The following is a 26874-nucleotide window of genomic DNA, read 5'->3' as shown; positions in this document are numbered from 1 at the left end:
CTGTGATTCATTTGTGTCTTTTTATTAGAAGAATGTTATAAAAAGTCACACCTCAGATGCGACTAGCTTCATCGCATGCTCAGTGTTCATGCTGAGTGTCTTGTCTGCCCAGAGTCGGTCCCTGCTGGGTTCCAGGGACTGAGATGAATCAGCCAGAGCCTGCCCAGAGGGATGATCAATCACCACTGGAAAACAAAGGCCATGCTGTCCACTGGGGGCTGTCTTTGGAGTGGGCCATGAAACACTTCATATCTGAGATCTAGTGCAGTCAGGCCCCTAGGTTCAATCCTCCTTTGTCGAGATCATTTCCATTCCAACACCCCTGAGAGAGGAGAAGGGTTTATAGAGCACCAGGCCAGTATGGCAGCCTTTGAAGAAAATACCGCCATTCTCTCTCCAAAGGGCTAATTCTGGTACAATCCTAGAGCATATCTTTCCTACCAATTGAAAAAGCAATATGCCTAAGGCCTACCCACACTTCCTGTGCTTCCTAGGTCCCCTTTCAGGAAGGTTACCATCTTCTTTCACCTGCCCAACCAAACCTCAAGGGCTGTGCACTCCCCCTGTTCTCTCATTGTCACCTGCTAACTCCTGTCTCCCCTGCGACAACTCCACCTCCTGCACTTCCAATGCTCTCCACAGCATAGTGGGCACTCCTGGTTACAGATTGCCATATTTTAAATCCATCCTCTTCCCAGAGGGAACCTTCTGAAATGCACACCTGATCTTGTCACTTTGCTGCTTCAAGCCTTCCATTGGCTCTCCATCTCCAGGAGAATCAAGTCCCAGTTGTTCCCTATCTTCTAATTTCCTTCAAGCCTCACTATAAACCATCCTTCAAAACTCCGGAGCATCTCTATCTCAAGAGATCCCTAAAGCTGAGTCCAATATTAGTGAAAGGTGAGACTGGAGAAAATACTTGGGTCAAATAAATTCAGAAACAAGATCATAGGTTTTGAAGCTGGATTCCTAATTTGCAGGTTAGTGAACTTTACCAACACAGCATATTATTTTCCAGTTCAAACCATAAGACCAGCAGCTGCTGAGGATGACTCACCGGATCGTTGTACATCTGGACAATGAGCTGTTTCACCCCATGCAGTGTAGGGTGGGCCCATGGAGAGGGATCCAGCCAGTGACGGTTCAGGTCAAAACCCATCAGAGAGCACCTAAGTAATAGGGAAAGTCAGAGTGAACGAAGAGAGATAAGATTCTCATTGACAATATAAAGTTAGAAAAGGAACAGTTATTATGTAATTTTCCTAGCATTTCGGTTTTTTTCCAGAGACAGTTCTGAGCATGTAACATGCATTAATTCACTTAATGCTTTCAAAACCCAGTGAAGCCCATACTATTATAATTCCTACTTTACAAGAGAAAAGGGTCATAGTGAGGTGAAGATATTTCTGTGGGGGGTTTCACCTCAGTGCCATGTTCTGAGATCCATGGATATATACACATCCCCTCTACAGTGCAGTAGATAGAAATGTTCAGACCCAAACCTCTGGTCACCCCATTACTCATCTCTGTCTTATCGACACAACTAATTCATTGTCTCCAATTCAGAATATATTTAGAAACCACCACTTTGTTCCCCCAGCTCCACTGATTTCACCTTGAGCTTTGGTGAAGGTCTAAAGTATTGCAATAATCTCTCACTTTATATAATCCTTACCCTTCTCTCCTCCTATCTCACTCCCTTCCCAACTCCCTGTCCCTGTTTCCACACAACTGTCAAGGTGACCCTCTTAAAACCTAAGTAAAAGCAAAGAACCAATTCTTTGCTCAATTTGTTCCCAGTAAAATTCAGAGGAAAAGTTCAAATCCTTACAACAAGCAATAACCCCTATGAGATCCTGAGGTCCCTGAGCAGTGTTTAACAAGATGTGTCTCTTTTTTCACATGAGCCTTTGTCTTTTTATTATTATTATTACTGAATCACTGTGAGATATATGTTTGAGTTACAATCACACAATGATCAAACACCCATCCCTCCACCAGTGCATATACCCCACCACCAATACCCCCAGAGCCTCTATCTTGAATGAAGTCCTTGTAACGACCACTTTAATAATGTTGCCATATGATGTACTTTCCCATTATGTGACTCCCCATAATTCATTAGTTGTTTCCCCACTCTGGTGTATTTAGTTGTTTGCAGTGCTGCTCTATTTTCAAAATGTACTATCCCTAAATACCCTATGCCAAAGTCATTTCCTCTCTCTCTCTCTCTCTCTATATATATATATATGTATGAATATATGTGTACATGCATATCTATCTATATCTATATATCTATATCACCTATACACACATACATATGGAATGCCAAGGACTGAACCCAGTTCTGCCACATGCAAAACAACCTGCTCACTGTACTATCTCTCCAGCCCCTCATTCAATGATTTTGTTATAAAAAAAAAAGCTAAAAGAAAAAAATAATACTGCCTTTCTGCCACTCCAGCATCAATCACTATTAGCGTTGGGAGCAGTTACCCCAAGCAATTTTGCGGGGAGGGGTATGGGGTTCAGAGTTTCTGACTCATTCCCTAAAATACTTGGGCAACTGAATCACAGTTGAATGAACATCCCCTCCAGTAAGTACCTCACCCCTAATCTACAGGGGATTCATCCCACAGCGGATGCATGAAATTTTAGATAGTTCTGACTCCTACATGTATTTTATTTTTTCCTGTAACTACATAGCTAAGATAGTTTAATTTAAAATTTGGCACATTAAGAGATTAACAACAATGATGAATGGGATAGAAAAATTATAACAGTGCACTATAATAGCAAAATCAATGTGAATCTATATTCTTTCAAACTATAGTATTGTATGTCATATTTTTAGGCCAGGGTTGACCACAAATCACTGACAACACAGAAAACAAACCCTTGGATAGGGTGACACCATTCACTGGCAGTTCATTTATGTTTTCACTTTGTTTTGTGATTTGTTTTTTGTTTGTTTGTTCCGAAGTATACTCAACTATGCTCCTGGGTCTGTACTCAGGAGTTGTTTCTGGTGGTGCATGGAATGGGGCAGGGAGAGGCATATGTGGTACTAGGAACTGAACCTGGGCCACCCACATACAAAATATGTGCTCAGCCCATTGAGCTATTTTTCCATCCCTCATACAGATATTACTGGGAACCTTCCATTTACCAAGCTCCAAGGTAGGTTCTGCTGAGTTCCTCTATAGTAATTGATAACAGATGTTGCTTGGCCTCAAAAAAAGGTAGTTTAACAAGATAAAGAGAATGTGTTCACAGGCTTGAACTATTTATAATCCATAACAATATTGGAAGGATTAAATAAAATAATGATTATAATAAACTTAGCTAATACAAATTGCAAGAAGAAAAGAGAAAAATAGACAAAAAATACAGAATAAAATAAAATGTTATGCTCATGTTTTAGTGTACTTTATGATTTTTTAATGCTGCCTCCATATGCATACATTGACAAAGGCTAATAAGTTTGTAGTTCCTGTGAAGCTAGAGTAGATGGTGGACAGCAGTGGTCAGGGATGAGCTCAGTATATCTTTTCCTCCAGTCTGAGAACCAGGCATATCTGTGCTCATATCACTGCAATTAAATAGGATACAGTGGGAGTTTTTTCATCCTGCACTACAAATTGACAGGACTGTGACTGTGCCTTTTCTCCCACCACAGAAGACATCTGGTCTACATCTCTCTCTCTTTTGGACCTGGCAGCCAGCACTGTAGCAAGGAACCCAGAACACTCTGACCCAGGAATTAACCTTGGATGAGAGGAAACAAAATGCAGGTCTGGTTGTGCTGTTATGAACAGAGGCAGGTTATTCCTGCCAACATTCCACTTTATGCCCTACAGGGTCACTCTGCTCATTGTTTTGTGCCTGACCCTCTGGCTCTGGTTCATTCTGTTAGCCTTTTCCGATAAATTCCCATTTTGTTTACATGATTGGGTTGAATCCTTTCCTTTAACTGAAAGCCTCCCTAATCATCTGACTCTGTGGGCTCATTTGTAGAAAATTGCAGCAGGTTACTATACTATCTACTTCCTAATGACTTCACACTAAACACATGGAACCATTAGTCTAGATACTGCACCCACAGAGATCTTCCGTCCCCACTGAATATTGGAACTTTGAAAGGAGCATTAATAGTGATCGTGGACTTAATCATATATGACAAGATCCTTAGAACTGGTTAGCTGGCCCACCTCCTCTCTGTCTCTAAAAATGATGCCCTCAGCCAACCTTGCCTGATGATCCCTCAATGGCCACCGGCAGATTCTCTCATAGCTCTGCTAGGAGATTCTTCCTTCTTTTTAGCTGAATTTTTTTCCAGTATCTTGCTCCATTAGTCTCCAGTTTGCGTCATGAAATTACATAGAGCAATGAGCTGATGTGAAGACCAGGAGTTGTGGAGTCATAATTAGTTTTTTGGTTTATAGTTAGGGTTAAGTTTGAGCTGTACCCATTCCCAATTATGTTAACTTAAAAATAAACATACCCCCCACAACAAAGGAGAAATCCTTCGATTTACAGCAGATTTATCAGATGAAACCTTCAGTGCCTGAAGACAGTGGTGGGATATAGTGAAAAAACTCAATTAAATGAATGACTCACTAAGAATACTTTATGTGGCTGGACTCTCATTAAGATTTGAATGAACAATACACAACTTCATGGATAAACAATAGCTCAGGAACTCCATAGACTCAAAACCAACTTTAAAAGAAGTACTGAAAGGGCTACTGTAACACAAGACAAACCCCACAAACCAACAAGCTTCTATAAAAAGATGGCACAAAACCTTATGACAATAATCTCTCTCAATGTCAATGGTCTAAATGAACCAATTAGGAGACACAGAGTGACACAATGGATTAAAAAACTGAATCCAACATTCTGCTGCCTACAAGAAACACATTTGAAGTCATAGTAAATACAGACTCAAAGTCAAAGGCTAGAAAACAACTCTTCAAACAAACAACTCCTTTAAAAAGGCTGAGGTGGCCACACTAGTATCCAATACCATAGATTTTAGGCTGAAAAAGGTTAGAAGGAACAGCGAAGGCCATTTTTTAATAATCAAGGGGTAAATTACATCAGGAAGAAATTACACCCCTAAACATATACGCACTTACTAAGGAGCCAGCAAAATACTTAAAATGCTAGTAGACTTCAGGGAGGCCCATTGGTAACAATACAATAGTAGTTGGCGACTTCAACACTGTTTTTCCATCCCTTGATAGATCAACAAGACTAAAACTCAGCAAGGAAATACTGGCCTTGAAGGAAGAAATGGAAGACAATGGGATAGTAGATATTTATAAGGTTTTTCATCCCTAAAGAGCCAAATCCATATTCTTCTCCAGTGCACAGTGGAACATTCTCTGAGATAGACCACATGCTGGGCCACAAAACATACCTCAATAAAATCAAGAAGATAGACATTTTATCAGCTATCTTTTCAGACCACGATGCACTGAAAGTAGAAGTGAATCACAACTGAAAACGGATAATCAAATTAAACACGTGGAAATTAAATAGTTCACTACCAAACTACCAGTGGGTTAGAGAAGAAATCAAAAGATTCCTAGAAACAAGTAAGAATGAGGACATGAGCTACCAGAACTTGTGGCACACAGAAAAAGCAGTGTTAAGAGGAAAGTTTATAGCTCTGCAAGCATTCATCAGAAAGGAAGAAAGAGCCCACATAAATAACAACTTAAAATCTTAGAAAATGACCAGCAAAAAACCAGGCAGGAAGAAGGAAATAATAAAAATTAAAGCAGAAATCAATGAGCTGGAAACCCAAAAACAATCCAAAAGATTAATGAAACTAAGAGCTGGTTCTTTGAAAAATAAACAAGATCAATGAAACACTAGCAAGACTCACAAAGAAAGAGACCGAATAATAAACTGAATCAGAAACAAAAGAGGGGACATTATAGCAGAAATCATGGAAATTCAAAAGACCATCAGAGATTACTTCAAGAGTCTGTATGCTACAAAACAAGATAAGCTAGAAGAAATGGTTATATTCCTGGAGCACTATAATCTCCTAAGACTGGACCAAGGAGACTTGGAATATCTGAACAGACCTATCACTATTGAGTAAATTGAAATGGTAATCAAAAGTCTTCCCAAAAACAAAAGCCCAGATCCAGATGGATTCACTTGTGAATTCTTCCAGACCTTTAAAGACGACCTACTGCCAGTCCTTTTCAAGTTTTCCCAGGAAATTGAAGAAACAGAAACACTCCCCCAACAGCTTCTATGAGGCAAACACCACCTTGATACCAAAAGCAGAGAGTTACTACAAAAAAAGAAAAGTACGGGCTGATATTTTGCATGAACACATATGCAAAGATCCTCAACAAAGTACTAGCAAATAGAATCCAACAACTTATCAAAAAGACCATACACCATGACCAAGTAGGACTCATTTTGGGAATGCAAGGATGGCTTAACATTCGCAAGTTAATCAACATAATAGATCATCTCGATAAAAGGAAAAATAAAAACTATATTATCCTTGCATGCGGCCAACATGGGTTCGATTCCTCCATCCCACTCAGAGAGCCCGGCAAGCTACCAAGAGTATCCCGCCTGCACAGCAGAGCCAGGCAAGCTACCCATGGTGTATTTGATATGCCATAAACACTAACAAATCTCACAATGGAGATGTTACTGGTGCCTGCTCGAGCAAATCGATGAACAACGGGAGGACAGTGACAGTGACAGTGATCAATAGATGCAGAGAAAGGTTTTGACAAGATCCAGCACCCATACACGATAAAAACTCTCAACAAAATGGGAGTCGAAGGAATCTTCCTCAATGTAGTCAAAGCTGTCTACTACAAGCCTACAGCAAGCATTATTCCCAATGGGGAAAAACTAAAAGTCTTTCCTCTAAGATCGGGGATAAGACAATGTTGCCTACTCTCACCACTTCTGTTCAATATAGTACTGGAAGTACTTGCCATAGTGGCTAAGGAAGAAAAGATACTAAGGGCATCCAGATAGGAAAGGAAGAAGTCAAGCTCTCACTATTTGCAGATGACATGATACTATAATTAGAGAACCTTAAAGTTTTCACCAAAAAACTCCTAGAAACAATAGATTTGTATAGTAGAGTGGCACGTTACAAAATCAGTACCCAAAAGTCAATGGCGTGTCTATATGAAAATAATGAAAGAGAGAAAAGTGATATTTTAAGAACAATCTGTTCATAATCATACTGCAGAAAATCAAGTATCTCGGAATCAGCTTAACTAAAGAGGTAAGAACCTATACAAAGAAAACTACGAAACTCTACTTCAAGAAATAAAAGAGGACACAAGGAAATGAAAACACATCCCTTGCTAATGGATTGGGACCATTGACATTGTTGAAATAGCAACACTCCCCAAAGCATTATACAGATACAATGAGGTTCCTGTAAGAATATTCATGACATTTTCCAGGGGCTGGAGCAATAGCACAGCAGGTAGGGTGTTTGCCTTGCACGCAGCCAACCTGGGTTCAATTCCCAGCATCCCATATGGTCCCCTGGGCACCACCAGGAGTGATTTATGTGTGCAAATCCAGGAGAAACCCCTGAGAATCTGCAGGTGTGACCCAAAAAATAAAAAAATAAAATAAAATAAAATAAAAAAGAATATTCATGACATTTTTTAAAAAAAATAGGTCTAGGTCAAACCCTCCTGAAATTCAATTGGTACAATAAATCTCCACGAATAGCTAAAGGAGTTCTTGGGAAAAAGAAGATGGGTGGGGGGCATCACCTTCCCCAATCTCAAGCTGTACTACAAAGCAGTAGTAATTAAAACAATATGATATTGGAATAAAGACAGAAACACAGACCAATGTAATAGAGTTGAATATTCTGGTGCAGATCCTCAAATATATGATAACTTAATATTTGACAGTGGAGCAACAAATATGAAGTGAAGCAAGGAAAGCCTCTTTAACAAATGGTGCTGGGAAAATGGACAGCTACATGTAAAAAATTGAACTCTGACCTCTATCTAACACCATGCACAAAAGTCAGATCAAATGAATTAAAGACCTCAACATCAGACCTGAATCCACAAGGTACATGAAAGAAAAAATAGCCAAAACTCTCCATGATATTGAAGCTAAAGGCATCTCCAAAGATGAAACACCACTAACCAAATGAGTGGAAGCAACGATTAACAAATGAGACTACATTAAACTAAGATGCTTCTGCGCTTCAAAAGAAACAGTGACCAAGATATAAAGACAGTCCATGGAATAGGTTAAACTATTCACTCAATATCAATCTGATAAGGGGTATATTAATTAATATTAAGGATCTATAAGATACTGGTAGAACTTTACAAGAAAAAATACACTTAACTTCATCAAAAAATGGGGAGGAGAAATGAACAGAAACTTCCTCAAAGAAGAAATTCAAATGGCTAAAAGGCACATGAAACAATGTGCTACGTTGCTAACCAACAGGGAGGTGCAAATCAAAACAACAATGAGATTTCATCTCATGCCACAAAGAATGGCACATACCCAAATGAACAAGAACAGCCAGTGCTGGCATGGATGCGGAGAAAAAGGACCTCAAATTCATTGCTGTTGGGAATTCTCACTGGTCCAGCCTTTTTTGAAAAACAATATGGATATTCCTCAAAAAACTAGAAATTGAGTTCCCATTTGAGAACCAGCAATACCAATTCTGGGAATATACCCGGAGGGGAGGGCATCCAAAAATGCACAGGAAAAACACTATCTGCACTTCTATGTTCACTGAAGCATTATTCACAATAGCCAGAATCTGGAAACAACCTGAGTGCTCGAGAACAGACAATGGATAAAGAAATTATGGTACATATACACAGTGGAATACTACACAGCCATTAGGAAAAATGAAGTCATGAAATTTGGCTATAAATGGATGGGTATGGAGAGTATCACGCTGAGTGAAATGCATCAGAAGGAGGGGGACAGATATAGAATGACTGCATTTATTTGTGGTATAAAAAAAAGGGGCTGGAGCGATAGCACAGCGGTAGGGTGTTGCCTTGCATGCAGTCAACATGGCCAACCGGAGTTCGATTCCTCCGCCCCTCTTGGAGAGCCCGGAAAGCTACCGAGAGTATCTCACCCGCACGGCAGAGCCTGGCAAGCTCCCTGTGACGTATTCGATATGCCAGACACAGTAACAACAAAGTCTCCAATGGAGACGTTACTGGGCCCGCTCGAGCAAATATAAAAAATGGTATGAGACTGTTATCCAAGGCCAGGGTAAACAGGGGCCAGAAAGACTGTAATGGTTGGAAATTACCACAAGCATGTGTGGGCAGAGTAGTTAAGATAGAGGAGGGTCCAGTATGACAACAATAGTTGAAAATGATCACTCTGGACAAGAACTGAGTCTTGAAAGTAGGTAAAATAATATACATAATAATCTTCCAGCATCTGTATTGCGAACCATAATGCCTAAGATAAGAGAGAAAGATAAATAGAGAGAGAAAGAGAAAATAGATGCCTGCCATAAAGTCAGTCTGGGGTTGGGGGGTAGGGGTTTGTGAGGGAGCCTGGGGACATTGGTGCTGGGAAATTACACTGGTGAAAGGATGGTTGTTGAAACGTTGTATGACTGAAACTAATCATAAATATCTTTGTAATGATCTATATCATAATGATTTAATTGAAAAATAATAAGTAAGCAAGTAAAAATAATTACTCCCCACAAACAAACCACACACACACACAACACACACACCCTGAGTTCCTAATGTGTCAGACATATAATCAAAACGACCTTGACCTTCTGGATCACATACATAAACTAATGTCTGAAAATGACTCAGGAGAATTTTAGAACAGAGTAAATATGAAATACCTGGTATCCAGTGATCACAATGGCAACGACAGTAATTGCTGCACTATTGAAATGATATAACCCTGAATAATATCATCTCCTCCAGGAAGGCTTGCTGATTTACTCTTATTAGGTAAACCAGGTGTTCTTACTCTGGTCATATATCTTCCAATGCTGCCATATCAGTGTCTACAGCACAAGATCCAGTCACTGTTGAGTCTGGTGCTTAGTAAACCCTGAGAGCCTCAAGAGCAAGGAAAGTCTTATTCACATTTGTATTCCTGTGCCTGACTGAGTCTATACTATCATAGATAGTGAAGAAAGTGGTTGTTATATGAACATCTCCTTTTTTTTTCTTTTTTTTCCATTTTCTTTATTATTAGTGAAACACCAGGAGGTACAGTTGTAGATTTACAATTTTTTGTGCTTGGGTTTCGATTATACAATGATCAAATACTCATCCCTCCACCAGTGCCCATTTTCCACCATCATGGATAATATCCCTCCCACCCCCATCCCCCCCATCCCGCCCTGACTCTGTGGCAGGGCAATCCCCTATGTTCTCTCTCTCCTTTTGGGTGTTGTGGTCTGCAAAAGAGGCATTGAGTGGCGATCATGTTCAGTCTATAGTCTACTTTCAGCACGCATCTCCCATCCTGGGAGGATCCTCCCAACACGCTTTATTTGGTGCTCCCTTCTCTATCTGAGCTGCCCTTTCCCCTAGAATGCCTGGCTGGCCTCTAAGCTATGGAGTAATCCTCCTGGTGCTGATCTCAGCTATTCTTGGGTATTAATCTCATATTTTGTTACTTTATATCCCCCAGATGAATGCAATCTTTCTATGTCTATCCCTCTCTTTCTGACTCATTTCGCTTAGCATGATACTTTCCATGTTGTACCACTTGTAAGTAAATTTCATAACTTCATCTTTTCTAACAGCTACATAGTACTCCATTGTGTAGATGTACCAAAGTTTCTTTAACCAGTCATCTGTTCTTGGGCATTCAGGTTTCTTCCAGTTTCTGGCTATTGTAAAGAGTGCTGCAATGAACAAACAAGTGCAGATGTCACTTCGGCTATACATTTTTGCCTCTCTGAGATATATTCCCAGGAGTGGTATTGATGGGTCAAATGGGAGCTCAATTTCTAATTTTTTGAGAATCGTCCATACTGTTTTCTAAAAGGGCTGAACCAGTCAGCATTCCCACCAGCAGTGAAGGAGTGTCCCTTTCTCGCCACATCCGCGCCAGCATTGGTTGCTTTTGTTCTTTTGAATGTGGACCAGTCTCAGAGGTGTGAGATGGTATCTCATTGTGGTTTTGATCTGCATCTCCCTGATGATTAATGACTTAGAGCATTTTCTCATGTGCTTTTTTGCCATTCGGATTTCATCTTTGAGAAAGTTTCTGTTCATTTCATTGCCCCATTTTTTGATGGGGTTGGATGTTTTCTTCTTGTGGAGTTCAACCGGTATTTTGTATATCCTGGATATCAACCCCTTGTCAGATGTGTATTCGGCAAATATCCTTTCCCATTCTGTAGACTGTCTTTGTATTTTGGTCACTGTTTCTTTTGAGGTGCAGAAGCTTCTTAGTTTAAGATAGTCCCATTTATCTATCTCTGTTTTCACTTGTTCGGCCAGTGCCGTGGCATCTTTGAAGATACCATTAGCTTCAATGTCATGGAGGGTTTTGCCAACTTTGTCTTCAATGTACCTTATGGTTTCTGGTCTGATGTTGAGGTCTTTAATCCATTTTGATCTTACTTTTGTACATGGTGTTAGGCAGAGTTCTGAGCCCATTTTTTTGCATGTAGCCATCCAGTGATGCCAGCACAATTTGTTAAAGAGGCTTTCCTTACTCCACTTCACATTTCTTGCTCCCTTATCAAAGATTAGATGATCATATGATTGAGGGGAGATATCAGTGTATTCAACCCTGTTCCATTGGTTTGCAGTTCTGCCTTTGTTCCAGTACCATGCTGTTTTAATTATTACTGCTTCATAGTACAGTTTGAAGTTAGGGAAGTTGATTCCTCCCATTTTCTTTTTCCCAAGAATTGCTTTAGCTATTCGTGGGGGATTATTGTTCCATATAAATTTCAGGAGTGTTTGCTCCATTTCTTTGAAGAATGTCATGGGTATCCTTATAGGGATTGCATTGAATTTATACAATGCTTTCGGTAGTATTGCCATTTTGACAATGTTAAGTCTCCCGACCCATGAGCAGGGGATATCTTTCCATTTCCTCATGTCCTCTTTTATTTCCTGAAGTAGCGTTTTGTAGTTTTCTTTGTACATGTCCTTTACTTCCTTAGTTAAGCTGATTCCTAGGTACTTGATTTTCTGGGGCACAATTGTGAACAGGATTGTTTTTTTCATGTAGCTTTCTTCTCTCTCACTGTTTGCGTATAGGAAAGCCATGGACTTTTGGGTATTGATTTTATAGCCTGCAACTTTACTATATGAGTCTATTGTTTCTAGGAGTTTTTTGGTGGAGGTTATTGGGTTCTCTAGAGTATAGTATCATATCATCTGCGAATAGTGAGAGCTTGATTTCTTCCTTTCCTACTTGGGTGCCCTTAATATATTTTTCTTGCCTAATCGCTATTGCAAGTACTTCCAGTACAATATTGAACAGTAGTGAAGAGAGTGGGCATCCTGGTCTCGTCCCTCATCTTAGAGGGAATGCTCTCAGTTTTTCCCCATTGAGGATGATACTTCCTGTAGGCTTGTGGTAGATGGCTTTAACTATGTTGAGGAAAGTCCCCTCTATACCCATTTTGGCTAGGGTTTTCATCACAAAGGGGTGCTGGATCTTGTCAAATGCTTTCTCTGCATCTATTGATATGATCATATGCTTTTTATCTTTTATTTTGTTGATATGATGGATTATGTTGATTGATTTCCGAACGTTAAACCATCCTTGCATCCCGGGGATGAATCCTACTTGGTCATGGTGTATGATCTTTTTGATGAGTAGTTGGATTCTATTTGCTAGTAGTTTGTTGAGGATCTTTGCATCTGAAACATCTCCTTCTTATCCAAGCAATTTCCTAGCTCACATTACATAGTTTTCACAACAACACTGGCACACATAGGGATTCCATTTTTAAAGTGGGAATATTAAGGATTATTAAGTAAGCTCTCCATTCAATATCATCCAACCAGTTTTCCCAGGACCCAGACTAGATTTTAGTTACCAGGGTTTTCCTGTTTGACTTTGCTGCTCCCAAGAAATTTACAACTCAAAAAAGTGAGGTTCAGAACTATAAGAAACTTTTTTTTTAATTTATTGAATTACCGTGAGATAGTTACAAACTTTCATGTTTGGGTTACAGTCATACATTGATTTCAAACACCCATCCCCCCACTAGTGCACATTTCCCCCCGCCAATATCCCTGGTATATTCCTCCTTTCCCATGGCAGACATGATTCCCCACAATCTCTCTCTACTTTTGGGCATTATGGTTTGCAATACAGACCCTGAGAGGTGATCATGTTTGGTCATGATCATGTTTGGTCACTTTCTGCACACATCTCCCATCCCGACCAGTTCCTCCAGCCATCTTTTTCTTAGTGATCTCTTCTCTATTCCATCTACCTTCTCTCCTTTGCTCATGAGGCAGGCTTCCAGCTATGGAACAATCTATCTGTCCCATGTATCCACTATGTTTAGGTGTCAGCCTCATGTTATGTTGTTTTATACTACACAAATGAGTGCAGTCCTTCTACTTTTGTCCCTCTCTTTCTGACTCATTTCACTTAGCATCGTACTCTCAATGTCTATCCATTTATAAGCAAAGTTCATGACTTCATCTCTCCTAACAGCTGCATAGTATTCCACTGTGTAGATATACCAAAGTTTCTTTAACCAGTCATCTGTTCTAGGGCACTTGATATAAGGTAAATATCCTAACTAATTAACTCCTTGATCCAACTTGCTGATGGAAGTAGTATGGCTGGTGATTCAAAGGAAACTTCAGTACTCAAAACACCCTATAGCTCTGTAGAAGCTTCAGTACTCAAAGAACCCTATAGCTCTGTAGAAGCTAAAGTATCTATTAAACTCTACCTGTTCTGGGGACTCTTTGAACTAGTTTTAAAACACTTTTATTGATCCTTCTCTAAGATCTTGAGCTGTGAAGTTAAGTTGTTTTTGTGGGCCCTTTCTTCCTTCATGAGAAATGCTTGCAGAGCTATAAATTTTCCCCTTAATACGGCTTTAGCTGCATCCCTTAGGTTTTGGTAGCTCGTGTCTTCATTCTCATTTGTTTCCAGGTATCTTTTGATTTCGTCCTTGACTTCCTTCCTGACCCACTAGTTGTTCAACATTGAGTTGTTTAATTTCCAGGTGTTTGATTTGGTTCTCCGTGTCTCTGTGTGATTCACTTCTATTCTCAGTGCATCGTGGTCTGAAAAGATTGTTGATACTATTTCTATCTTCCTGACACCACAGAGACTGGCCCACATCCAAAATAACAAAAGCAATCGGTATTGGTGCAGATGTGGTGAGAAAGGAACCCTTCTTCACTGCTGGTGGGAATGCCGACTGATTTAGCCCTTTTGGAAAACAGTATGGACGATTCTCAAAAAATTAGAAATTGAACTCCCATTTGACCCATCAATACCACTCCTGGGAATATATCCCCAAGAGGCAAAAAAGTATAGTTGAAGTAACATCTGCAGTTGTCTGTTCATTGCAGCACTCTTTACAATAGACAGAATCTGGAAAAAACCTGAGTGCCGAGAACAGATGACTGGTTAAAGAAACTTTGGTACATCTACACAATGGAGTGCTCTGTAGCTGTTAGAAAAGATGAAGTCATGAAATTTACATACAAGTGGTACTATATGGAAAGTATCATGGTAAGTAAAATGAGTCAGAAAGAGAGGGACAGAAATATAAATATTGCATTCATCTAAGGAATATAAAGTAACAAAATAGAAAACTAAAACCCAAGAATAGCCAAGATAAGTATCAGGAGGTTTACTCCATGGTTTGGATGCCAGCTGCACATGCTAGGGGAAAAGGCAGCTTAGATAGAGGAGGGAGCACCAAATAAAGGGTGTTGCAAGGATCCTCTCAGGATGGGAGATGCATGCTGAAAGTAGACTATAGACTGAACATGATTGCCACACAAAGCCTCTTTTGCAAACCACAGCACCCAAAAGGAGAGAGAGAACAAAAGGTAATGTCTTGCACAGAGGTGGGGTGGGATTGGGGGCGGGGGGGGGGGGGTGGGAAGGCTTCTGGGATCATTGGTAGTGGAGAATGGGCACTAGTGGAGGGATGAGTACTTGATCATTGTATAACTGAAAACCAAGCACAAAAATTTGTAAATCTACAACTGTACCTTATGGTGTTTCACTAATAAAAATTCTAAAAAATAATAAAATAAAATACTTTTAATGGCAATTGGTCTACCAGTGAGTGTATATTATAGAATAAAACACCTTAGTAAAGTTGTAGGAACTCTTGCTAGTGCCCAGAAGGAGAAGCCTTATCTCTAATATTTATATCATCTTGGTAAAGCCACCTCCATGCTTTCCTTTCAAAAAAGGAGAGGGCTGTTATTCATGGAGTTTTTTTTCTATATCTCTCGTTGTATGGCTCTAAAACATCACTAAAAGGTAAAGGTAAAGGTAAAGGCCCTCCCGTTGATCGTCGATTTGCTCGAGCGGGCCCAGTAACGTCTCCATTGGAGACTTTGTTGTTACTGTGTCTGGCATATCGAATACTCTCGGTAGCTTGCCGGGCTCTCTGAGAGGGGCGGAGGAATCGAACTCGGGTCGGCCATGTTGGCCGCGTGTAAGGCGAACGCCCTACCCGCTGTGCTATCGCTCCAGCCCTAAAAACATCAGCCCTAAAAACATCACTAACCAGGCTTTTCCCCACCTAGTTAAGGACTTGGAGAATGCAGACATTTCTGATGAAGTCATGTTAGAAAGAAGTTAGAATATTATAGAAAAATCCATCAATATGATTTTTAAAGGAAACACCAAGTAGTCACAGGTTGCCAATAGCTTACATTAATTGCTCTTCACTGACCCCACCCCTGCCAACATGTGAGATTTTCCTGGGAACCAATTCACGCCTCCCGGAGTCCTTGATTTGTTCTCAGCTATGAAGAGTGAGTTTGTCAGAAGTCATGAGAGAGCATTCCAGGCATTGAATATGACATGTGAAAGTCAGGGGAGAGAAAAAGTTAGGAAATTATTCATGTTTCTAATATTCTGCTTTTATACTTGTATTCCTAACTAGGCTGTAAGAACCAGGAGATAAAGGCTAAATCACACATGGCCCTTCTCTTCAGAGGTGTCAAGACTCAAATAATCTCCCTAAAGATGTAAATGGACAAGATGGCTTCCAAAGGTTGAATTCTCACTTCTGTGATTGACCGTTTTGAGTCATTGTTAAGTCTTAGATCTCCTTCATTGGTGTTCTTCTATGACTCTTCACATGTTCTGACATAAATAAGGCTATTTATACTATGGTTGAGGCAGAATGTATGACATTAGGATCATTCTAAAAAATCTAAAATTAAATAAGTAAAATTTATACATACTGCATAATATGTAATTTCTTTGTGAGTTAAAGATACACTTAAATACACATTTTCTTTTTCTAAACTGTGAACCTAATGAGAGCAGAGACTGTGATTCATATTATCCACATTCACTCCAACTAATATACTACAAATCCATGTACAACAATGGTTCAAGATAGGGAGCGAGTGAATGAACAGATGCACAAACACATGAATAAATATTTTTCAGCTTTGAAAATAAGGTTTAGGGAATTACTTGAAGACAAATTTTGAAGAGATTTAAGCATCCAACACATGCTAAATACATCCATAACAACCAAGGGGAGTATCATTTGTCCTCATTTTATACATACGCAAATAAATTCCAAGAAAACTGACCTTGATAAGGTCACTTGATCAGCACGATAATATAGAGCTGAGATTCAAATCCAGGTCTAAAGTGACCTTTTCATGAGAAAAGCTGTTTGATCTATGAAAGAGATATGAAGCTACTCCTTTGTCTGTTCTTCCTGTTCTGATCTCATTGGCAAAGATACAGTGGTTCCAGAGAACATTATTCAAATGGCAAATAAATAGCTCATCTCATGAAGGGCATCATGCCTCATCCCTGTTGCAATAACGGCAGCTGAATGAGAGCAATGATTTTAACTCTCTTCATGATTTTCCTTTCATCTCCTGTAAATCAGAGAGAAAAGGGCAGTTGAGTGGGTCCAGATCAATCTTGTCCCAAGCACTGTGGGGTTTCGTGCTCCTCAAACAGCAGCATTGACAAGCAGTGATGTATAGCGCATGCTTGCAATTGTCACTCAAACACAGCAGTTTTTCAGCATTACCAGTGAGCTGGTTTAGATTAAGCATATTTGCACCAAAAGCAAAACAAATATTGCTTTATTTAATGCCACTACATGGTTGGTATTCAACTGTCTTTGGCCTGAGGCATCTTCCAGCTCTATTGATAAGCCAGTGCCAGAATGCCAGACAATCTGTCAACAATTCCTGCAAAATGCATGACGAGTGGTGTGGGTGGGCCTGCTGTGGTTGGGATGGAGAGTGGCAGGCAGTGCCCTTGGTTTCAAATATAAGGGGTTATTATAACATATTCACTGTCCATCAGTACCACCAAGATATTTAGATCATTTCCCTCACATTCCTTCCTTTATCATCACAAGGTAACATCTGTGAGCAGGGCTAAAGAAGCACAGAAGAGATAAGAACCTAGGTTCACAGTCAGATGGATTTGGGTCTGAGTGCCAGATTCATCTCTCCAGAGTTTTGTGACCTTGAACAAATTAATCTGTTTTGCTCAAAGATCTGAAAGCACTGGGAAGTCACAGTCAGTTTGCCACTGAATTTTCAGTGCAAGCAATATCAGGTACATAGCAGCTCTCCTTCAACTGTATAAAGGAAAGACTCATGGAGGTTAAGTAATTGACCTCCCACCCAGCTCAAGACAAGTGACAAGAGCAGGATTTGAACCCAGTCTGTATAGGCTCTACAGCCTGTTATTAACCATCACTGTATTCTCGTATTCTATTTTTTGTAGTCCTGAGAACCAGGCCTGGACTGAAAGAGGAACTCATTTAAGTGGATAAAAACTCAAGATGAAACACTTGTGTTTAAAAATGGGGAAACAAGCTCAATTGAGGAAAAAGAATGAAAGGATCTTTATAAATTGACAAAGGTTGCTCCTTCTTCAGGCAGACAACTTATAGTCCAGTACTCCCTCTGGGTGGGGAAATTTAAAAATGATACTCTGGGGCTGGAGAGATGCTACAGGGATTAAGGAGTTTGATTTCAATCCCCAGAACCCTATATTGTCATCCTGAGCACACCAAGGGTCACTCCTGAGTGAAAAAAAACAGGAGTAGCCCTTGAGCACCACAGAGTATGATCCCCAAGTCCCAAAACAAACAACAATACAGTGAAAATAAAACTCTGGTCAAACTTGAGGTTGGCAGGGAGCAGAGTTGCATGTCCCATTGATCCCTTTCATCAGGAACTTTTTGTTCAGGGTACCCACCCATCTATCAGTCCACAGAAAGTCACCCAGAACATTCCTGCAATGCAGGGACCATGACAGAGCCAAGATGAGAGCTAACTTAAGTGCCTCATGTCCCCCACTCCCCCATAATGTGGCTTTCTGACAGGGTAGCAGGATTGGGAGAAGCGTGAAGTCAGGAGTGTGTCTGCTAAAGTATCCCTTCCAACCATGAATCCTGGGTGCTTTCTCCTAGAACATTTCCCTAGAAGAGGAGTAACTTTGAGGAAGTGTCTATTCTCTTCCCAGACAGAGTCTGTGCCCAAGAAGTTACCCCTTCTCTCTACTCCCTCCTCCTGCATGGTGGTGGCACACACCTCATTTCAGTGAGTTCCACACTGCAACTAAAAATTCTTTCAAGAGCCAGTTAAGGACTAGAAAAACGCAAGATTTCATAGAGCCCCATACCCTCATTTCAAAGATGGAGAACTAGAAGTAGAGTCTGTAGGATGCAAGGGTGGAGTTAGAAGACAATTGCAGAACCAGTGGGTTGCTTTGTTCTAAGAATACTGACAAGGACTGAAAAGGACAGTTTAAAGGTCTAGGATGTTTGGGGGGAGGGGAGGGAGGGTGGTAAGAAGAGATTCTAAAGGCATTTCTGGCTCTAGCAGTTGAAATGATCTATTTCGATTCCTTAAGTGAGAGAACACAGAGAAAGGAAGGAAAGGCCTCTAGGTCAGTGTTTCTCAACCTTTTTCTGGCTGCGGCTCCTCCCAATTTTGTCTCTTTTCTGTGGTTCCTGTTCTGTCATTGTTTCCCTAGTCTCGTGCCATGGCCCTTTCATTGATGCGGTAGTACTGTGGGTCAGGAATTTTCTGGAAGACCCTCCAGGGAACTTAATGACCCCTAGTAGATAAATACTGGACTAGAACACAGGCTCCTTTTGCTGGCCAGTGGGGAACCTGGGGGTAGGGAGGCTGACACTCAAGCAACAACGGGGCAGGAATCAGGACCAGAGGAGACTAGGTACTAGGTCATCACGAGACTCGGCTCCTCTGTACTCCCTAGTCACTGTTTCTGAGTTACCGTCTCCGCAGAGGCCTGTCTGCTCTGTGGAATCCATAGCTAAAATTCACTTGCTATCGGCTCCGCCTTTAAAAGCCTAGTCAGCAGCTTGCAGAGCAGAGCAAGGGCACTGCCTCTGTAGACTCCAGCCATCTGGCCTTTGCCTAGTCTGCCTGGGAAGCTCATTGGAATAATTGGTTTGGGCAGTTGCACTTGTAGGTGAGACACCTGATCACACTACTTGCAGCCTCCCCGGTCCTTTCAGCCTCCCTAGAAACGTCACCCCAAGTACATAAAGCAGGAGAAAGTCTCTGGGGGAATAGGCCCTGCCTGCTCTCTCCTGTCATCTGCATTTCATCTGGACTCTGTGGCTCACTCACTCTGTGACCTTGATCGTGTTACTTAGCCTCTCTGTGGCTTGGTTTCTCTTTGCCCGAAGAGGGAGCGCAAGTCCCTCCCTGACTGTACCGCAGGTTGTTTAGTGATCTCTGAGGCAATGTGGGGGAGTTGTGATTTAACAGAAATGCCAGCGGAAAGATTTGGGTTGAGGAGTGCTCCGTGTCAGAGAGCACAGAGCACATGGGCTGCATTGGGAGAAACACAGCCCCCGAACCCCGTGTGTGGCGGCTGCTTCCTACTCCTACTCCACCAGCTGGTTCTGGGAGCCTGACGCAGTTAGCTCAGCTACCTCGTGCCGCATTTTCCTCATCTGTGAAACAAGAATTACAATGCAGTTTGTTCTAAGGATGAAATGGAAACAACACCTACAAAATGCCTAGACCAGGCGTGACAGATGTTAACTCTTCTTTATCACCATTGTCATTATCATTATTGTTTCACTGTTCAGTGCCGGACACCAAGTCTCAAAGGCAGACATTGATGAACATCTCCAGCTTGTTCAGAGCATAGTGGCAGAAACACATTTTGGATGATGCATGCTGAAGACTTGGGTAATGATGAGCCTGGAGAATGGGAGCTGGCAGTAGCTGGGATGAGTGGGAGTGGAATGAGGACAGAGACACAACCTATATTTCAGACAAGAGGCCTGAATCAATCTTCAAAGGGCAGAAGCTGAAGGGATGGGCTATCAGGTTTGCCCGGGACAGAAACATCTTCTCCCTGTCAGAGCTGATCTCAGTGCTCAAGTAGGCTTTGAAAGGGAGGAAAAAATGTGGGTCTGGATGTGGGAAACTCAGGGATACTATAGAGGGGATTCAGCTCCAGGTGGGGCATGGAGTCACATGTGCCTGAGCTCCCTATCCACTTTAAGGGTGAAAGCTCTGTGACCGAGGGGCCGGAGAGATAGTACAGTGGTTAAGGCACTTGCCTTGCATGTGCCTGACCTTTGTTCACCATATATGGTCCTCCAAGTAAAGCCAGAAGTGACCACTGAACAGAGATCCAGGAATAGCTCTTGAGCACCAATGGGTCTCTCCCTGGAAATAAAGAAATGAGGGAGACAATGCTGTGGCGGGAGCGTGAGGAGCAGCAGCACTTGGCAATAGGGTGTGGCTGAGAGAATGAGCAAACTTCCAGGTGAGATGATACTTGTGGTGGTTGTTTGTTTTCCATTTCCAGCTTGATGAAAAGGTGCAGTGTTTATGTTCTTTATGTCAAAGAATAAAGAGAATACTGACATATTTCACACAACTGATCCATCATAATATGTCATTCTGTTTTGGACAGTTCAAAATGTTTTATTTTCTTTGAATGTCAAAGGTTGGTCAGTTATAAGTGTGTGCATGCGTGTGTGTTTACTGAAATATTTCCCCTAATGTTTCATTCCCTGCCGTGCTTCATGACATATTCCTCTCCTTCTTGTGTTTTATCTACCCAGACAAACCTCTCTCCCCATCACCCGTTGTCCTGTGTGAGCACCTGTTAGCTTCTGGGAGACCAGGTAGTCAGAGGGTGTAAGTCTGTAGCTTACTAGAGTTGACCTTCTTGGGTTCATAAAGTTGCTGGATCCTCATGCAGGGAATCTGGAGAAGTTTCTTGATGCCTCTATGTTTTAATTTCCTTCTCTATTTTTTATTGTATTTTATTTATTTAGACCCGGGCGGGATTGGAGGGTTGGGGGGGGGGGGGGGGATGGCCACACCCAGCTGTGCTTACTCCTGTCCTCTTCACTCAGGGATTATTCCTGGTAGTGCTTAGAAGACCATAGGCAGTGCCCTGAACTGTACTGGGGTCAGTGGCATAGAAGGGAAGTGCTTTAATTCCCTGTACTATCTCTCTGCATCCCCTGCCCACCGCCTCTGTTTTAGAAAGGGCTATCAGCCTCCTTCCATTGCAGTACTGTTTGAGGGTTAAAGGAGAGGATCTCTAAAATATTTATTTAGCAGGCACTCAGTCCTCAGCTCTTACTCGATCTTGCTCTATCAGGATCATGTACACTCACTCCTCCAGTGCAAACCACAGATGCCTATTAGCAGGGACCATTGCTAGCTTGTGTCTGCCTCCCTAAGGCCCCGCACAGGGTCTGACACTCAGCAGACCCTTGAAAAGCCTTAGTTAAGTTGGGTTTACTGCACTAGAGTGGCATTTGCTTAGGGGACAGCATGGGACAAGTTATACAATGGCAGCAGCGTCCATTCTATCCCAGGATCTGCAGATCTGGCCTCAAAGCCTGGGTCTGCACTGCATTTCCCAAGAGCTCAGATCCTCTCCACCAACTTCCCACTCCCAAGAAGCACTGAGGTTTTCTGAAGATGAGAAATTTCTCAGCATCCTGCTATCTTTTGGGTAACTGCGTATTTTATGATGACTAATAGGCAATTACTATGGTAATATTGCAATTCAGCATGTGTGAGGTTTGGGAAATGAGAAATTATGGGTAAGTACTTTGGACTCATTTCTATGGTAACAAAAAGTAATTGTCATTAAATACTAGTTATACTGAGGCTGTACCTGGTAATTATAGATTTTTATGCCCAGAAACATAAATAAAACCAATAAATTTATTCAAAGGTCTATGACTGTTTACTTATTCGTGACTCTATGGAATACACAATGACAAACACCTAATTAAGAAATGCAAACCTAATGTAGAGTTTCATATTGTCATATGGAGATGGAGATTCTGTTTCTTAGACTCAATGCCTTCCATCTGCTCAAAAGATAAGGTACAGATGAGGGCAGTGACTGTTTTTTTTTTTTTTTCCAAAGAAGCAATGGGAGGAGGTGTGACAGAACATGTGCAATGCTGTAATGGAAGTGGGCAGCAAGGCCTTACTGCAGTGTATAGGGAACTGCCAGTCAGAATCAACTCTTCACCTCCTACCCTAATGGCCCTTCTCTTCTCTGATGTTACAGTGATCATTCCTCAACACTCTCAGGCCCAGAGACACTCCCTGCCCCCACCTCTGCCCACCCCCAGCCAGATTCTCTGAAGAGGCTCATATTGTGTTCAGCTCTCAAAACCATTTCTATTTCTTTTTGGTACTGTAGTAATATACAAATAGCAAACATTTTCAGCATTCTCATCTTTAATTGCATAGTTCTGTGGCACTCATACCTACATACAACCCCCTACTCTACCCATCTCCAAAACACTACTAATCTGAGAAAACTCAACTCTGTGCCCATTAAACAGTGACCATTCCAACCCTGGCAAAGGCTATTTTCCTTTTTGTCTTTAGGATATTGATGACTCTAGGAATGCTGTTATAAGCAGACTCATACAATATCAAAAAAATTTTATCTTTTTATAATTGCCTCATTTCACTTTATGCAGTATCATTGAGGTTTATCTATGTTGTAGCTGTACCCTTTTCCTTTTTTTAGAACATAGAAATGTTTACTGGAAAGTACAAAAGAGAGGAAATGTAACTTCCCATATGGGGAGAAACTTTGTATAGAACTAAGTTGCTCTACCATTTTTCACAGAACCTCTTCCCACTTTCTTTCTTTCTTTCTTTCTTTCTTTCTTTCTTTCTTTTCTTCTTTTTCTCTCTCGTTTTCTTTATTTTCTTTCTTTCCTTTTTTTTCTTTTTACAATTTCACAATATTGTCAATGATAGGGTTTTATGAATACAACATTCCAACACCATACACCCCATCAGAGTGTCTATTTCTTTCTATAATTACCTCAGAGCAGAACAGGAGGCCCACTTTATATTGGAGACTTCTAGAAAAATCCTTAAACCTCAGGGAAAAAATACCTGTGTAATTAGAGTTTAGTAAGCCAGAGTGCAGAGTTGTTTATGCCGTTATTATATAGTATCATATACTTGTTATCTGGGGCTGTATGATCTAACTATTACGGATGGATGCTGCAGAGTTAGTACAGAGACTATATACTTCACGCAGGTCCTTGATACTCCTTGTAAGCCACAGCCTCGAGGCACATACAGGAGTCTAGTGAGTGAGTGCGGTGGCTTTGAGAACAAAGAGAGTTACTTACCATGGTAGAGCTACCATTATTTACAGATTAAATGCCTCATCATAACTTGTCTATCTTACTATAAACATTATGATATATAAGGTTGATCAATTTTCTCCCTCCACTACCCAATTTCCTTCCACTCTCCCTCCCTTCCTTGCCTCTCTCCTTATGTCCTTCCTTCCTCCTTTTTTTCTCTTCCTTTTTCCCCTTATTCCTTCCCTACTTTTCCTCTTCCCTTCCCTTCATTCTTTCTCCTTCTCTACTTTCTTTTTTCCTAACTCTTTTCTTCCTTCCCCCTTTCTTCTTTCCCTCCTTCCTTCATTTGCCCCTATCTCCCCCGCCTTCTTTGAGCTAATCTGCACTTGTTGTTATCATCAACAAGAAGAGAAACTATAACCAAGATCGTCCGCAGAGTTGGAAGGACTGAATGAGAGGAGAATTTGAGTGCCTGGGAAAACTTCACCAAAAAACAGAACAAAGATCAGAGTACTTCCAAGATACCTTAAAGCATTCAAATCTGACTCTTTATTTCTCTTTTATTTCTCACATTCTTTAAAGTTTTTGTGCGAATTTTCATGATGGGTACTTTCCTTGCTGCTACTCAGAGCTATTTTAGCAGCAGGATTAATGCCTGTGGTTCAAGATTTTCTCCAATTCTCATCATGAGAAACACTTACTCTCACTAGGAGGATACGAGGCGTTTAAACTTCATCAAAGAACCATTTCTGCAGGTTTAAGTCCTCTTATCCCAAAAGCCCCAAATCATAAAATCTGGAGCTTAAAGTCATTTTTTAGAAGTGTCTAGTTCCTGATGACCACACCAATGCCCATCCAAAGCCCAGAGAGAAAGTCTCCGACCAAAACCACAAATCTCTTTTCTACTCTTCATCTTTGAACAGTGGATGAGGCCTAAGTGAGCATGAGATGGAGAGGATTGGGCCCTCTTCTCTCGACATGACAGTTCTTACAATTAAACAGAAATATTATCATCAATCAAATGTCCTTGCCACCAGCACTGTCATTTACAGGACGTTTTGTCCAGAGGAGGGGAGAATGCTGCTCCAGGACCCGCAGCAAGCCAGGTTATTCCACCATGGAAGCCAAATGGTCCTTAACCACGGCATCTTTCAAACAATGGGCTTTGTCTACATACAACCAGGGCTAAGAGGAAGTTCCTTTGTACCCAGTTTTCAGGCTCTTGGAAAGTAGTCAACCAACTCTACTTAAAATGGGGGCCAGGAATCTGGGTTCTGGTCTTAACTCTCCTACGGACTTTGGAGGAGCACCATCTCCTCTCTCATTTTCATCAATGAAGACTCCCTCTCTATCACTCAATTTCATCACTTTCTGAGCATGTCCTGTGTGCTACCCCCTGCTGTCAGGCACAGAAGGTATACATCTCACAAGGGCTCAGTCTTTTCTCTCTGCTCACTTGCTGTTCAGTAGGGCTCATGCAGTGGTAGATAAGATCTGTTTAATATACTGCCCTGTGGAGTTCAGAGAAAAGAGTGATAGGTTCTGTTTGAGCTGTTGAGATTTTTTCCAGAATAAGAAATATGAGCACGAGCAATGAAAAGTCAATGAGATGAAGAGAAGCATAGAGGTTCTGGGTAAAGGGCAGCTTCAGTAAGATCAGGTATCAAGAATCAGGAAGCCATGTCAGCAGGCTCTGGAGTGGCCAGAGCTATAGTTCTCAGAGGTGGGAAGGGGGGTAGAATGGACAGATAGTCACAGGTCCTTGCATGCAAACCTGGAATTTGAATATTATTTGAATATTGTGCGATTAATTGGCCCTAATAATGCATAAGTTGGGCAGTGAAGTTAGACATCAAGTTAAATGGTCAAGGATTGGGGCTGCAGCGATAGCACAGTGGTAGGGCGTTTGCCTTGCACGCAGCCAACATGGCTGAGCCGAGTTCGATTCCTCCGCCCCTCTCAGAGAGCCCGGCAACTGTAGAATAAGGGTAGTAAATGATATTGGTCTGTGCTCACTTTGGCAGTACATACACTAAAATTGGAATGATACAGAGAAGATTAGCATGACCCCTGCACAAGGATGACATGCAAATTCGTGAAGTGTTCCATATTTTGATGCCCTGCCACAGAGGCGGGATGGAATGGGGGGATGGGGGTGGGTGGGAGGGATACTGGGATCTTTGGTGGTGGAGAATGGGCACTGGTGGAAGGATGGGGAAAAATATTAAAAAATAAATGATATTGTTCTTATAAGATTCAATGTTCTTCCCACATGTGACTCTATGGACAGTGGAATTTCAGGCTGCAAATTATGGCACTGAGACATAATTTACATGGAAAATTTCAAGTTCTGTGCGTGAATAAATGTGAACCTAGTTGATTTATGCAATCAGACAGCAATACTGTTCAGATCAATCAGGAGCTGCTCTCTCCTTCATGAAGACTCCAAGAAGAAACACAGAAACTAAATGATAATCTTTCATCAAGAATTTTCAGAGTACATGATCCCCACCATTTCTTCCCTTCCCTTCCCTTCCCTTCCCTTCCCTTCCCTTCCCTTCCCTTCCCTTCCCTTCCCTTTCCTTCCTTCCCTCTTTTTTGCTTTTTGAGCCACCCACTGTGGTGTCTAGGGCTTACTCCTGGCTCTTCGATCAGAAATCACTCCTGGCAGTGCTCAGGGACCTATACAGGGTGCTGGGGATTGAACCTACGTGAGCCACATGCAAGTCCTATCTACTGTATTACCGCTCTGCTGCCCCCATTTCTTTTCTTCCTTCCTTCCTTCCTTCCTTCCTTCCTTCCTTCCTTCCTTCCTCCCTCCCTCCCTCCCTCCCTCCCTTCCTTCCTTCCTTCCTTCCTTGTGCCCAACCAAGGTCAATGATTATATTTCATCACACATTAGAAACAGCATTAGAGAGGAAGGTGAATTCCCAAAGATTACATAGGAATTAGGTGCCAAACTCATGCCAAATCTTCCCATTCCTTAACCAAAAATGTGTAATCACCAAGCGGCTAGGAAATCCTGAGGCTCTCTCTCACTGCCTGCATTTGGTGGT

At 41.4% G+C, this 26874-nt stretch overlaps 1 protein-coding gene and 1 non-coding gene across 2 annotated transcripts in view; one reads left to right on the top strand and one right to left on the bottom strand.

Moving 5' to 3' along the window:
* AGBL4 (AGBL carboxypeptidase 4) overlaps positions 1 to 26874 on the bottom strand; it is a 1380022-nt gene that overhangs the window by 108591 nt on the left and 1244557 nt on the right. Inside the window, exon 9 of the mRNA XM_056122279.1 lies at positions 1058 to 1169. Coding sequence (XP_055978254.1) covers positions 1058 to 1169 — 112 coding nt within the window. The remainder of the gene's footprint in view (positions 1 to 1057; positions 1170 to 26874) is intronic.
* On the top strand, positions 25827 to 25933 carry LOC130031150 (U6 spliceosomal RNA). The gene has a single exon (XR_008793613.1). It is a non-coding gene; the product is annotated as a U6 spliceosomal RNA (small nuclear RNA).

Source organism: Sorex fumeus, unplaced genomic scaffold (genome assembly GCF_029834395.1).
Source record: "Sorex fumeus unplaced genomic scaffold, SorFum_2.1 ptg000045l, whole genome shotgun sequence".
Classification (NCBI taxonomy): Eukaryota; Metazoa; Chordata; class Mammalia; order Eulipotyphla; family Soricidae; genus Sorex; species Sorex fumeus.
The sequence above is the reverse complement of the archived record's forward strand: the minus strand, read 5'-3'. Positions and strand labels throughout refer to the sequence as shown.